This window comes from Gobio gobio (assembly GCF_949357685.1).
Source record: "Gobio gobio genome assembly, chromosome: 12".
Classification (NCBI taxonomy): domain Eukaryota; kingdom Metazoa; phylum Chordata; class Actinopteri; order Cypriniformes; family Gobionidae; genus Gobio; species Gobio gobio.
Window position 1 is genome coordinate 45,674,112 of NC_137105.1, and position 15,835 is coordinate 45,689,946.

Consider the following 15,835-nt stretch of genomic DNA (forward strand, 5'->3'; position numbering starts at 1 on the left):
CAACGTGAGCATGTGTCAGAAGCACAGAATCCACAGCCAAGAAGTGCTCGATCTCTGACAGTCACAAAGAGTCAAATGTTACCATATATTAACATTTATGGACAAAATAACATTCAGGATAAATACTGCATGTGTGTGCGTCGTTTACTGAATGTTAAAAGTTCTGCATGTGTTCACTGGTTGATGTGATGCATCAGCGCCGGTGGGTGCCCATACCCCACTGCCCATAACTGCTGGTCTAGGATCAGTTTTCTCCGTAATAATAGCACATTGGCGAAACAGATTTGGCAGTGCGTATCTGTGTTTGCGCTCTAAAGAGCAACAAAGGTTTCTATTTCCGTGTTTTGCAGGACTGAGCAATGAAGCCAATCACAAACATATCTGTTGATTTCTTGAACGCAATGGCCAATCAGAGGTGTTTAAGTTAGCAGTGAACAAAAACTCTGGCATTCTGAGTTCTGCATGCTCACGAATCCTCTCATTATAACAAAGTGTAGACATTGAGTAAATAAGAGATTCATTGTGCAGTTAGCTTTATTTATTGTAACAAAACTTTGTGAGATTGCAATGATTCTAAAGGATGCGTTCTTTGTGCGCTTTCTGCCATGCCAAATCCTGCATACGGTGTGCTTGCTTTTCTATGAAACAGTGCTTTGTGAATGTATTTGATTTTAATAACAAATAATTTATTGGGAGCGTTTATGCTGGGATGTGTAAGTTGTGCGGAACGTGATGCCTAAACTATTACAAGGAAATTTATTTCAAAGGGGAAGCGCATCTCAGCCTTACCCTGGAGTTGGTTCACCCTCTGCCTATGATTACCAAAAACTAAAACATGATATACCTGATGATTTTGGAGTGAATTACATAAAATGCCATCTACCATTGTGTAAACCCCCCCCCAGAAAGCACAAGCTTTTGTGTCAGGTTATGTTGTAATGCTAAATATAACAGTAGATTTGTCTGTATTTACTCACCTGAGTGAGAGGTTCCCGAATGTCAAGTTGTTTTATTGGATAAAACGAATGGAGAGCATCTCGTGTTTTTCCGTGGGTGCTCGAGGATCGGCGCCTATGATGTGATGTATGTGTGCATGTATGAGCTGACTGATGTGTCTGTACACTCACTGGCAGACTGACTCTGATGTCTGGGTGACCCTCCGTTTGGCACTTGCAGGTTTGACTCACAGCTCCTGCTGTTTTTGACCGGCTCTGCAGTCGGCCCAGAGCTGGATCTTGTGAGGTTAGGGAGACTTCGCCTCAACTTTTCTGCCCACACAGACAGAAAGGATGGAGAAGCCAACATTTAAACAGACAATGTACAAAAGATTCACAGTGTTTTAAAGAGAAATAATGACTGGATGAAGATGTACCTTCATTCTTAATGGCATTTGTCTGGGTATCGTGGCCCTGCAGAGAGTGGCGGGGCTGCTGAAGGCGACTGATGGTTGGTTGGGGAGACCCGCGGCTGTACTCTAAAGAGCGGGCAGGGGAGCGAGATCGGGGCGAGTTTCTGGGGGAGACGCGTGGCGAGTGCCGAGGGGAAGGGCTGAAGCGGTTAACGGGTGTGTGGAAGGAATGGTGGACCGCCTCCTCATCATCTTCCAGGCTCTGTGCGTCCAGCTCCTGGTCACTCAGAGTTCCTCGTCGCAACGACTGACATGATGAACCAGAGCTACGACGCGACGCCGTTGCAGCATATTCTTGCCTTAAACCTAAAAGAGGGAAACACAGATACACTTGAGTTTAAATCTCATAGTGCATTTTCTGTTTACTATTAGCACTGTTTATCATCCATTTCAGCAGAATGATAATCAAATGTATAACAATAACTGTTCTCAGAACAGACTAAAAAGGCACAAAATGGCACTTGTTGGAGAAAAGCCAGCACTCACTCTCCTCCTGCATGCGGGCGAGTATCTGCACATCTGTGACGTCATTGAGTTTATACGTGGTCGATGAACCGACAGAGTCTTCGTCCATCTCTGATGTGCTTAACTCGCTGTCTACTGAGGACTGGGGGCTCACAGCCTGTGCGTTTCTGTCAGCCGATCCACGCTGATGACCTACACACACACACACAATATATACTTTCATAAATGCTAAAATAAAATAGTGACGGTTTCTCTGGGATTATTCATAAGAAAATCTATTAAGACACCGGATAGCTGTTGTGTTTTCTGTCTTAGTGTCTGATAAAATAGTAGTGTACTACTGTATACTGGACAGCATGTACTAATCAGTGGTAACATTAAAGGGTTTGTTCACCCAAAAATGAAAATTAGCCCATGATTTACCCTCAAGCCATCCTAGGTGTATGACTTTCTTCTTTCAGACGAATACAATCAGAGATTTATTAAATAATATCCTGGCTCTTCCAAGCTTTATAATGGCAGTGAGTCGAGGATTTGATTTTGAAGCCCAAAAAGCGCATCCATCCATCTATCATAAAAGATATCCACACGTCACCGGGGGGTCAATAAAGGCCTTCTGAGGCAAAGCGTTGCATTTGTGTGAGAAAAATATCCATATTTAAAACGATATAAACTAAAATAGCTTCAGCCAGACGGCCGTATACATCAATTTATGGTGAAAGAGTAACCCCTGACCTGACGTATTGACGAATGCGGAAGCACAGAGGATTGAGCAAAACAAAGCACCAGTCACAAATTAGAAGTCTAAAACGAGAATTTGTAAAGAGAAATGTCGATATAAGAGGAGATGAGCTTGAGTTTGTTGCCCAGTTCTATTTGTCTGAGGCGTCAAAGCTTATGCTACTCCTACATCATACATTGCGTCACAGGTTACTCTTTTGGCACAGGTCGACTTGCGTAGGCCGTCTGTCGGAAGCAAGTTATTTTAGTTTATAAAGTTTTAAATATGGATATTTTTCTCACACAAACGCATTGCTTGGAGCCGTGTGGATATCTTTTATGATAGATGGATGGATGCGCTTTTTGGGCTTTATAATCAAATCTTCTATTCACTGCCATTATAAAGCTTGGAAGAGCCAGGACATTATTTAATATTGCATTCGTCTGAAAGGAGAAAGTCATATACACCTAAGATGGCTTGAGGGTGCGTAAATCATTTTTGGGTGAACTAACCCTTTAACAGAAAATATTGCATATTCACTACATTTTAAGAGCTCTCAGCCAAATGACAATGAGAAAAGTGCTTTAATGCAGAAGTAACAAATACATACAAAGGTAAAGATGTAATGTGGTTACTTTTGTGATTAGTAATGCACCAAAGTAACTGCAAATGAATAATAGATCTTGTTAGTGGGCATATAACGACTGTTTGTAGCACAATTTCTGAGACTAATAAACCATTTCTTAGTATGTGAAAGTACACAAAATGTAACCGTAGTATACTACACAGTTACCACATAACCATATTATTTTCAGTGAGTGGTCTAATCATCATATTAAACATAAAAATGGTAATTTTTCATCACTGTTATCACTGTAAAGCTGCTTTGAAACGATCTGTATTGTATAAAGCACTATATAAATAAAGGGGACTTGACTGACTTTTTAATCCAATATTTGTCTTGCTGTCCTTGTCAGGTAGATCAAATTAAAATAAAGTATAGAATAGATTTGGAGTAATGAGGCCTTTACCTGCACTGCCAGGCAGAACGAGCTGCTTGACGATAGGCACTCTAGATGGAGTTGAGGACGGGGAGTTGAAGCCACTGCTGTAGGGACTGTTTGCCGTGTTTGTGCCGTACGGGCTTCCGTAGCCCACTTGAGGACTGTAGGAACTGTTATATAGACTCCTCCGCTTGTTTGCTGCAAGAGAAAACAAAACATAGTAAGGGCACTAAAGAACTTCCTGCTGAACATGAAGAGAAAGCATTTCATGGTCTCTTTCTTACGTCGTCTGTTTAAACAAACACCATTCATTAAAAAGTATCATTTCCGACAACACCAGCTGTTATCGTTATGAAAAATAAATCGGTCACTTATGACATTTTCCAAAACACAAAAACAACAGAAGGTCATATCCCACCCCCCCTCAAGTACACTTACACAGATGCCGTTTTAATGCATGCATGTTTAAGCAGACATACACAATATGGTGTACAGTGTATTATGCATCTCAGAGAGTCAATTTAAGCATACGGCACGCCCAAGTCGAATACAGTGTGTCATTCTGGATCTTGGTGGAGTGCACTTGATTGAATACAATGCAGTCTATTCACAGTCTAAGAAGAGTACAATGATGCATATGCACACACACAAGAGCTTTACTCAGTCATTCAGTGGATGACAATGCCATTACCATCTAGTCAATTCTCTCTCACACGCACACACAGACTCAATGTAGGCATTGTAGAGCAAAGCAGCACCATGAATCTATGATCTATGATTCAGTCATAAGGGCAAACTCTAGTTCAGCTGCAGCAGTCAGAATGTATTGCTGTTAAAGCTTTTGGCAACACCGACGGCTAGAGAATCTGAAGTCTGAATATCAGCCAAGAAAGAGCTGTACTGTGTCTCTTAAGAGCAGAGCACAAATAGAAGCCACTTCAGCTGCTCTCCCTGTGGATATGCTCTCACATGACTGCTCATCACTGGATCCAAGGTGTGCGTGCGTGTGTGCGCGTTTGGGCTGGAAAAATTATTAAATAAATAAAAATATATTAGTTAAATAATATTGAACACAAATTACTAATGAAAATACTTCTACACCTTGTGTATTTGCTCAGTGACTCCGAAAAAAAGGAATTAAATTGATTAATATATTACAATATAATATGTAATATATTTTTTACAGACCTAGAAATAGTGTAGAGTAAAATTAATTATTTCTTTAACACAATCTTAAATACTTCCAAATGTGTTTATTCCAGGTTTAATAAATCAATATTTTTATTGTAATATACATTTTTAGAATAAATTATGTTACATAAATATGTTATATAAATATTTTAATATGTGTAGAAATGCCACATGGAGACTTCAATGAACATTCATCACAATTTGATATACTTCTTGAGAATCCAAAATTCTTAAACTTATTTTTTTTCCAGATTTTACATACAGGTTTGCTTTGTTTGATTAGTGATCTAGAAATAGTGCAGACTTTTAAATATCACTCCTTTATAACAATCTTAAATACTTCAAAGTTTATTCCAGGTTTATTAAATAAATATATCTGATAATCTAGTCTTTTATTTGGGCAAATAAAAAAGATTAAAATCATGGTTATGCACGCTGCATCGTTTTAAATAGGCAGCACAACTATCTTGAATATATTGTAAATATTTAAATGCTCCTCATCCTTTAGTGTGTGTGCATGTTTGTTCAGCTGGACACTCAAGAGGTCATTACAGCACATTTCCCAGACCTACTCTTTCCTAGCCTCGTCCTTTTTCTCCTCTCTAATGACTCTCTCTCTCTCTCCATTCCTGCCATATCTCAGTGTGTGCTTTATTCAAAGAAAGCAACAACAACATGCCCTCCCCACTCACTTCCTTACAGAGCTGCATTACCACCACACCATCAGCCATGCTCACACGCATACATTGCACAACTCTTGAAACAGGGATGAGTGTGCGCACAGTTGTGATAATGAATGCTGAGAATGGCTGGCTGGTCTTGGATTGGGGCTGGAGTAGATGACATATGACCTTTGCCAGTTCTGTGTTTGTGTGTGTATGTGTTAAAAATGAAGCCAGGAGCGAGGTCTGTCCTCATTCTGCAGGGACTAGAAGAAATGAGGATTGACACAAAGAGCCCGGATCAGTGATGCCGAGACCGCTGTAAGTAGGGTTGGGTATCGTTTGGGTTTTTTTCGATTCCGGTGCCAAACCGATACTTTTAAAACGGTTCCGGTGCCTAAACGGTGCCTGAACCGATACTTTTTTTTTTTTAAAAGGCCACCAAACGAGGTGGATGACATTAAATGGCTTTTTATTTATTTATTTATTATTTAAATTGAACCATTTATTAAAAGTTTAATGTATACTTAAATGTATGAATATAAATAAATACAAAACACAATTTACTTATTTACAAATTATAATTGACATATTTACAAATTCACAGTAAAACCTAAGCCACCCAACTACAACAAGCCTAATATAACTCTAAACAGTTACAGTAATAACAGCAGTTAGCCTAGTCTGTATTCTTGCTCTGCTACAAACCAGCTTCGAGCTTCAGCTTTATTTTGAAATATGATCATATTCTCTGGCTAAATATTTTTGAACGCATCGCCTTAATGTTTCCATGGTGACGCGTCATGTTTCTCACATGACACACAGCAGCCGCAATAGCGCTGACAGCTCAGCTGTATCGGGTTTATTTCGTTTTTTCTTTTTATTCAAAATATTCACAAACTTCTTAACTGTGTCACAAACTATCTGATGTTCAAATGTGTGAGTGAATGTGTGTTAGTTGATCTATAAAGCGCAATGGGCGGCGCCATGTTAGTTTGCGCCTCAGAATCGGATCTGTCGGATTTAACGTTAACGTTACAACACTTGAGATCATTCTCGTCTCACGAAATGCATGAAAGTAAGTGACCAGTGAACTGGAAGAAGAATAGAGTAAACTATATAGTTACTATATAATGTGCATTTATCTGATGTGAATAAAACACGTAACGTTAGTCAAATTATAACCGTCTGAAAGGATTGTCATTGCCGCTTTCATAGACATCAGTGTGTGTTTTTTGCTAGTACTTATGAACATTTAAATGTCTGAAACCTGAAATAAACATGATGTCGTTGAAAACACTGAATAGTTGTCATGAGTTGTGATGTGACCAGCGCTGAGCGTCTGTCTCTGGCTCAGCCAAAGCGCGAAAGCACGTTTGAATTTTGGCACCGAAATGAGGAACCGAAATCTGCGTTCTGATTCGGTCCGGTACATACCGGTTATATAAGTACCGGTGCCATATTGGAACCGGATTTCGGTACCCAACCCTAGCTGTAAGCCACTAACACCAGACTGTAAGGACATTAGAATCAAGGACATGTACCATCACAAGTCAACAAAACACATCAGAAACAACACTAACTACATGCAGATAGATGTACGAGGTGGAGGATTGTTAATACATTACAACATAGGCACATAAAAGTGTCTAAAATCCAATACCTAAACTGACTCAAAGTGTGTCATGTGGGCGTTTTTCCAGTGTCAAAATAGATTTGTCCTTAAAACCTAGCCTGAAACAACCTAATCTCACAGTTCAGACTTTTGACTAATGACTACAGGCTTTAAATTCATAAAGCTCACAGAATGCTGACTCAGGCCATCTTTTCACTATCTTGGACAAACAACAGAGCAGAAGTCTTTCATTTCTAATGGAGAGTTACACAGGAGCTGTATGCACTTCCGATCATATCCGTATGCACAATTCTGGGATCCAACTTGAGCTTTGGGAACTTTTCCAGCTAGACTTTATGCGACCACATAACCCGATTTGACGTATTCTAAGCAAAGCTACAAGCTGAATAATAACAACATCTTTTTTAGAGCTGCTTTATACAGCACAATTTAATTCTGTTTGCATCATTAGCCAGGTTTCCACTTCAGGAACTTTCCCCAGGAACTAGGTGGAACTTCGGTGTGTTTCAAACGCAGGGGACCAGGGTCTAAATGAAGTTCCTGGTAATAATTTCCCCCTCAGAAAGTCCCTGCTCGTGAGGTAGTACTTTTTCAAAGTTCAGGCCCCCTCGTTTATCAATGGTTTGTATGCACAGATTTGTGCGTAAACATTTTCACGCAAAGTGTGGGATCTACCAACTTGTACTTATAAGTAGAAATATGTGTAAATAGCACACCTCTGAGCTTGCTTGCGCAGAGAATCTAGTGGTAGAATAGTGACACTACACATAAAAAACATTTAAGACAGTATGCATTAAGCAAATCACATATGTCCTGCGTTTCCTTTAATTACAAAACTCTCTATTTATAATTTTTGTAGTTTTAAACACGATGCGTAATTGGTGTCAAACCCTATAAAAGACAGCTGTGACAAATGTTGGATGCAATTATTTCCTTGGCCCCAACTTACATCCAGTTCCCTTACCGAAGTCCTCAACAAGCTGAAATAAAATATGGCTTTCATGCTATGGCCAGATTCCCAAACATAATTGGAGCCATAGACTGCACCCACATCGCCATAAAAGCACCATCAACAAACGTATTTAATTATGTAAATAGAAAAGGGTTTCAATCTGTTAACATGCAAATCATTTGTGATGCAAATTTGTTGTTGTTAAAAACCGTTGCGCAACTCATTCTAAGTTTGTGAAGTCCCTCTTTTTTGCTCTTTTTGCCATTATTGCGGTGAGGAAAAAACACAATCACGTGATTTTTAAAGGGAAGTGTTGTCACCATATATGGTTGATTGGAGGCGTTTCTGAATGCTAATGAACGTGAACTCACATGTGGGATTTATCAACAATGATTGCTTACTCATGTGCGTAAGAACGGTGTGCGCACGTTTGATAAATACGGATTTTCTTGTACTTGGGCACATTAAAATTTAATTCATAGGACAAAATATAGAACCTTTTCTACGCACTGTTGATAAATGAGGGCCCAGGAACTTTCGGGGGTGGGACTTGAACGTGCTGATTGGTTGAATCCACGTAGCATTTTATTTCAACCACCATTTTTAAAAGCCTGTTGCAGTGTGTGCTGTAAGAGTAATACGGCCGATGGACCGAAGACGAGGTTCAGGCTTTATTAAGCTTATATGAGGAGGATGAAATCCAGCGGGAACTGGAAAGTAGCGTGCAGTCCTACATTACCGGACTAATTTTCCTAATCTTCACAGAACTTTAGACCGCGATGGAAACGCAGACAGCAACAAGTCTGGGGGGAAAAAACTTCCTGGGACAAATTATTCTGGGTAATTTCTTTAAAACAATTTATACTGTATAAAGCGCTATATAAATAATGAGGAGATGACTTGATGTCATAACGTGTAAAGAGATCATAGTATTTCTGAAATCTGAAACTGATGCTACCATAGACGTTTATATAGGAAACCTGCATCTCAGCCAGAACAGAAATACCCAAAGTCTTTTCCATCTTTCAAGATGTCATTAACTCCATATATGTGGCCGAAGCGATCCAATGGCCATTACGTTCCAGTCCATCCGATGGTTTGGCTCATCCATGCTCTTTCCACCAGCAGTACACCACACCGAGTAGACTAATACTGGCTTTGTGTATCTCCACGATAGAAAAAGCCAATGAAGAGAAGAAGGGGAAATGAGGACAGCTAATCGGTCATAACTCTGGTGACTACATCCATAAACTGCAAGAAGACAAGTTAAACCCCCAGAGGTAGATCTGACACTGAAAAGATGCTTCACTAACTGTGTTTTTCATCTGGATTAAATAGGCTAATAAGACTGCAGGGCTCATTACAGGGAACCTGGGCTGTCTGTCAAGAACATCTAGTTCAGCACAATGGACAGTCTACATGAAAATGAGGCTGTCCATCAGCCCATATGAAAGTTTGTTTTCAGGGAAGGGGGTGGACGAGATGAGAGAAAGAGAATATAGCCCCTTTTTAAACAGCAGATTGATCCCGGGAAATTGGCATAAAATAGTGCCTTCAGTGTGAACGCAAACGTGTCCCGGTATTGCGCCCAGTGTGAACAAAAGGCAGGATCAATGCCGTAAGGGGTGTGTTGTAGTGATGACGCTGAAGCTGAGATCGTTCACCAGCTTAGTGAAACAGTGGTTTAAAGAGAGAAATCTATATTAAGCAAACTTAAGACACTGTCTTAAGATGTCATGTCACAGATGCCATGTGTCTTTACGGGATATTTAACGGATGTGTGAGAAAATTGCTGACAATGTGAATGAACCAAAATCAAATGATCCTGGAACAAATCCCAGGACACATTATCAGTGTATTTTCAGCCATCTCTGTGTGAAAGGGGATTATGTGGAAGAGAGTCCCATAGAAAGGAAAGGTCATCAAAGCAACAGGGGCTGTTTAAAGGGGCATTCATGTTATTTAATGCATTTAATGATTTATTTACACTGTTAAAGAGTGGATAGAATGGATTCTCATGCTAAACATGGCCAAAAATTAAAATAAAAACGATTTGGACGTATGATGGCGTATTTCTGTGCCAAATACACTTCTTCAGGATTCGAACAAGTTTCAGAAAGTTTTGTCCCTGTATGACTTCATAAAGGGTGGAATTGCTTGCATGGGCACTTCTCCCGCACACATCAACCAGAGCGAGAGCAAGAGCGCGCCCATCAACGAGCTTCGTTCAGGTTACGGAAGCCATCGGCAGTGCAGGCATTTTGTTTTTAGACCACAAAATCAACAATGTCACCAAAGAAGTGTGTTTCTGGTTGTGAGGGATGAATGCCCACTGCATGCCTCCACAAATTCGGCTGTTTTCGGAAAGAATCGGTACAGTGTATTGGTCTTTTATAAATCTGTTCAAACGAAAGACTCTTCGGAGATATGAATGATACAATACTACTCTATAGGTACTCAAGATTAACATGAGACTGGCAGAAACTGTGTTTTGGTGCGGATCAGTGTGCAATTGCCGTGTTCATATATGCCCAAATGAACCGAATTAAGGGATAAAAAAATGCACCAGTTCTGCGTCCCAATTCGCCTACTTATACTACGTCCTAGAAGTATGTACTCTTTTTTTGAAGAAAAAGTGCATACTTGTGTGTAGCAGAAGAGTATGCAAGCTTTGGGACATACTACTTCGTCATCTTTAACGGACTCTGTTGCTTAGTTACGTGTATTTACATGCGTCCCGTCACCGTTTAAACTGCCCTGTCAATCATTGTCACAGTTCAAATCCTCCACATTCAATTTAATTTCCTACCGTATCGGAGAGAAATGTAGTAGCACATTGATCTGCCATTCGTGGGTCATTAATGCAGAGACTCCTCTCATGTATTTGCAAAGTTAATGGCCAAACGTATCATTACAAAAGTTCTCAATGCTGCTGCAGGTGAAATATAATGTGGCTAACATTGAATAAATATCTTTTTGTCAAACCCCTTTTTGCTCACTCAAACCCCTTTATCTAATCCTCTCTACTTAACCGACAGACTCACGTAACCGTCATGTTTGTAGTTTTTTTGAACACTTTTTATCCACGTTTGGAGTTCTAATCAAATCCTCGTCCATCTCGCAATGGGTTGTGGGCAATATCAGCCGTTAGAGTGCGCATCGATCTGCACTTCGAATTATGACTGGAAATAGTAGACCATCCGGGAATCTTTGGAATACTCTTTTCAACATACTACGATTTGGGACATGCTAAATCTTTTTTCGAAAACTATTTAGTAAGGATAGTATGCGAATTGGGACGCAGCGCAGGTTCTGAAACAAACGTTCCAAACAAGCCAGGTGTGAAAATGCCATTAAATACTGTGAGAAAGAAGAGTTCACAACACCAACAGCAGCATGAAGAGCCATGGATGACATGAAAGAGACAAAGAAGGAAGAGAAAGACAGAATGAATGCAACGATGTTGAAAGTATACAGGATAAGACCTGACAGATCAGTAGTGGAAAAGAGAAAGGCAGAGGGAAAAAAGGAGATAAGGCAGCAACAAAAAAAGAAAGAAAGAAAAAGAAAGATATCAACAGGGTAACACGAGTGTAATCCAAACAGGATTGCAATAGCGGATTGGATTGCAAGGGCAAGTTGAGGTTGCAGCTAAAGAAAAAGACACTGAGAGAGAAATAAATGCTCTTGGCTCAGGGAATCTCAGTTCTACCCAGTCGGAAAGCTCTAAAGACTGTAAAGAACTTGCTGAATCACTGTATAACAACGTTCAAGAGCATAGATAGCACTTCCTATTAATACAGTCTGGTGTCCTTTTATCGTTTTTAAAGCACACATTTAGAGGCACAAATGATCTCTTAGATATGTTCAATAAACTATTATTAAAATTAGTTCGTTTTTAACAATTAAAATTATATAATACAATCATTTTAATTTGTTGTGTAGATATTGAGTTATTTTAAAATAATTATACAATTAATTATTGACTCATTCAAATGACCAAAACTGTAAGCAACCCTATTACCACATAAAATATCATTCTGTAAAATAGACATACAATATTAGAATCATTTTAATAATCTCTTTTCTTTTCTTAATGCATTTGTCAAGCTCAACCTTCAACTCTTACCAAAGTATTGTATCAAAGAACAGGGCCTAAATTTAATTTTGGAAAATGAATGACTCTATTTGGAAATAGAGTGAGCAAACATTTAGGTGAGAAAAAATGCAAAATAATTCGACAGAATGAATTCTGTTAATGGTGTTTCTTCAAATATGAATAAAAAATAACTTTTTTTTTGTCAGTTGAACATGTTATTAAGTCCAAAAGCTAAGGAAAGATCACTTGTACTCTTTCCATCAAACTTCTTCTTTTGTCCTTGTGTCCAGTGAGTTATGTAACCATGGTTATGACTACAACCTTATGGAGCTGTTTGCATTTCTGAGGGAAGTGTAAAGCCCTGGAATGAGTTTCCATGGCTGGACAAACAGACTCCCCGAAGAGCAGGCATACTATAACAGATCAGCTGTCTGCAAGTTTTACAATGCAAAAGACAACCAATTGGTTATGACCAAATTGCTTATTCACAAGCTATAAAGTTTACAACAGCTGCGTCCAAGCTCTGTTACAAAACTTAGTGAGGGCCTAGCCATCTACTGCCTTTTCACAAAGAGTGCATGTATAGCTTATAAGAGTGCTGAGTCAGACTCTTCAGCCTTCTGAATGGAATTCATTAATGTGTGCAAACATGTCTGTCTCGATTTTACTTTCTCACATACACGCAGATGCACTTCACAGGGGTATCCGGATGTGAAGAGAGCACAAGAGAGGCATAAAAAAAAGAAACAAGCAATAAGAGAAAGAGACAAAAAAGCTGAAAGGTGTGCCTAACAGGATAGAGATTTGACATGCATCCCACATATCTGCACTGGCACTCTTTACTCTCTTGGCAATGGCTCTAGGGAATTAGCGATGCCTCAGGTAACCTGGAAACCGCAATACACACCCTACACAGTCAGCATGGGATGTAGCTAGTACTGGCCAAGACGGGCATTTTGACAATTATGCGCATTTCTGACTGTTTAAAGGATTAGTTCACCCCAAAATGAACATTTCCTGATAATTTACTCACCCCAATGCCATCCAAGATGTTCATGTCTTTCTTTCTTCAGTCGAAAAGAAATGAAGTTTTTTGAAGAAAACATTCCAGGATTTTTCATCATATAATGCTTTTCAATTGCAACCAAAATGCTGAAGGTCCAAATCAATACAGTTTCAAAGCGTTTCGAAGGGCTTCAGAGGCTCTGCGTGATCCCAGACGAGGAATAGGGTCTTATCTAGCATTGGTCATTTTAAAAATAATAATAAAAATGAATATACTTTTTAACCTAAATTGTTCATCTTGCGCTGCTCTGCGAGGAGCTAAGGATGACGTAATCACATCGGAAAGATCATGCTAGACTTGGGCAGAAGTACCGCCCCGTGTTTACAAAGCGCTCGTGTGAAGACTAATACAATCACCTTTTAGCAAAAGAAAAGGTAAAACAACGATATCTGACAATTTTGAAGTTGAAAATGTAGTGTTTTTGGATAATTGAATGACCGATGGTTTCGCTAGATAAGACCCTATTCCTCATCTGGGATCACACAGAGCCTCTGAAGCCCTTCGAAGCGCTTTGAAACTGTATTGATTTGGACCTTCAGCATTTTGGTTGCAATTGAAAAGCATTATATGATGAAAAATCCTGGAATGTTTTCTTCAAGAAACGTAATTTCTTTTCGACTGAAGAAAGAAAGACATGAACAGCATCTTGGATGAGACGGGGGTGAGTAAATTATCAGGAAATTTTCATTTTGGGGTGAGCTAATCCTTTAAGTGCAATAATCCATGGAAAAAGCACTCAGTTTGGTACTCGCAAGCTGTAGACCAGTAGACTAAATAAATTGGTTTGTTATTTGATTAAAAATGAACTGATTTCATTACATGATATGCTTAATCAAATTAATAATTAATTATATTAATATTTGCCAAAAAAGAGAGGGGTGACATTGTGGCAGACAACATTTTATATTACAGCCAAAAAATATATACATCTTAATATAAAAAAACAATATAAAAAAATGTCTTAATTTTTTTTTATATAATACTGTATACATATAATAATATATAACACTATATAATAATACAAAAAGTTCAGGATCAGTAAGGTTTTTTTCATGTTTTTGAAAAAAAAATGTCTTATGCTCACCAAGGCAGCATTCATCAGCAATACTGTAAAAATATCAATATTATGAAATATTACAATTTAAAATAACTCCTTTCTATTTTAATGTAATTTCTTCCTGTGATCAACACCATTACTCCAAATATATATATATATATATAGACAGTGGAAACTTTTTTCAGGATTCTTTGATGAATAGAAAGTTAAAAAGTACTGCATTTATTTTAAATATATTTTTTGTAGCATTATAAATGTCTTTACTGTCCCTTTTGATCAATTTAATGTGTCCTTGTAATCTTCATCTTATCTTGGAAATGTGAGATGAAAAACATTCAAAGGGTGATGTGCTGCCGTCTGCTCTATGATGACATGATGAGTCCACTTAAAACAATGACATCATACACCCGCAAAATGACAAGAGTGATTCACACCTGGCCCTGTTCCAAATGCTAATCAAATGCAGCCACTGCAGACTGGATCTTTTAATGGAAAACTCTGATCCGTGAACTGGACATTCTCTGGAACGTTTCCCATGTCACTCAAGGTGACTGTAGAGTGAGCTGTAGGAGATGAGCCAGGAACGAGAGAATCGCTCAAAAGGACTCTTAAGATCATTTGCTCCGTCTCTAGACCTTTCCTCACTGAAGCAAGTAAAATATAAGAGTAGATGAAAGTGTGATGTAACAGTATGTCAGTGGGTGTTGTAAAAGTCAGACCGCAACATGTCAGTATAAGCAGTCAGTCAGTGTCCTCCTATAAAGAGCTGCTCAATTTAAGACATGTCACATGGGCATCCCTGACTAAAAACAGCAATAGCCTTCCTGACTATGAATAACACGGAGGAGATCTGCAATAACTCTTCTTTACCTATAATTAGAGAAGAGACGGACGGATGGAACAGTCACGGCCGAACGTACAAGGATTTATCCAAGTAAACCGACAGGCCACAAGATGGAAACATGGTGACAGGCTGATCACAGCAAGGAAGTGGGGATGGGAGAGAATCAGAGCCAGAAATGGAGTTCAATGAATGGGTAGAGGGCAAAAGAGAGAGAGGGGAAGAACTGAGACTGAAAAAAGAGGAAGTTTGAATAAAATCAACAAAGACAACCACAGGGTTTGAATGGAAGGATGGCCAAATAACCCAGAGTCAGTGTGACAGTTATCTAGCAATAGCATCAGTATAGTTTTATTTAATGCCATGTCAGCATCTGTGGCTCTCTTCATGGCAAAAACTGAATTACAAAAATACAAGTTACATATATACACAATAGAAATAAAAATCAAGCAGACAGAAAAAATACAGCAATTAGTATTATTCTATCCAGCAATAAAATAAATGTTATAAAAATAAAATGTGTAAATAAGTATACATCTCAGATATTAATGGTAATTAAAAATATAATTAATGCAAAAACATTTGACTAAAAAAAAATATATTATATATAAATATAATATATTAATTATATATAAATAAAATGTATTTATTTAAAAAAAATATATCACATATATAAAAATAAAAATCATGGCATGTATAAAAATACATTGTTCAAAAACTAAAACGAAGCATT

General features: G+C 38.5%; 2 protein-coding genes across 5 annotated transcripts in view; one reads left to right on the forward strand and one right to left on the reverse strand.

The window, feature by feature from the left end:
• Positions 1-15,835, forward strand: part of LOC307134674 (uncharacterized protein) — a 38,019-nt gene that overhangs the window by 17,015 nt on the left and 5,169 nt on the right. The gene's annotated exons all lie outside the window — the stretch shown is intronic.
• slain2 (SLAIN motif family, member 2) overlaps positions 1-15,835 on the reverse strand; it is a 35,537-nt gene that overhangs the window by 9,171 nt on the left and 10,531 nt on the right. For all 4 annotated transcript variants that reach the window (XM_079830590.1, XM_079830592.1, XM_079830589.1 and 1 more), the window contains exons 3-6: positions 3,626-3,796; positions 1,895-2,065; positions 1,373-1,714; positions 1,128-1,268 (exon numbers count right to left, since the gene is read on the reverse strand). In XM_079830590.1, the coding sequence (XP_079686716.1) occupies positions 1,128-1,268; positions 1,373-1,714; positions 1,895-2,065; positions 3,626-3,796 (825 nt within the window). The remainder of the gene's footprint in view (positions 1-1,127; positions 1,269-1,372; positions 1,715-1,894; positions 2,066-3,625; positions 3,797-15,835) is intronic.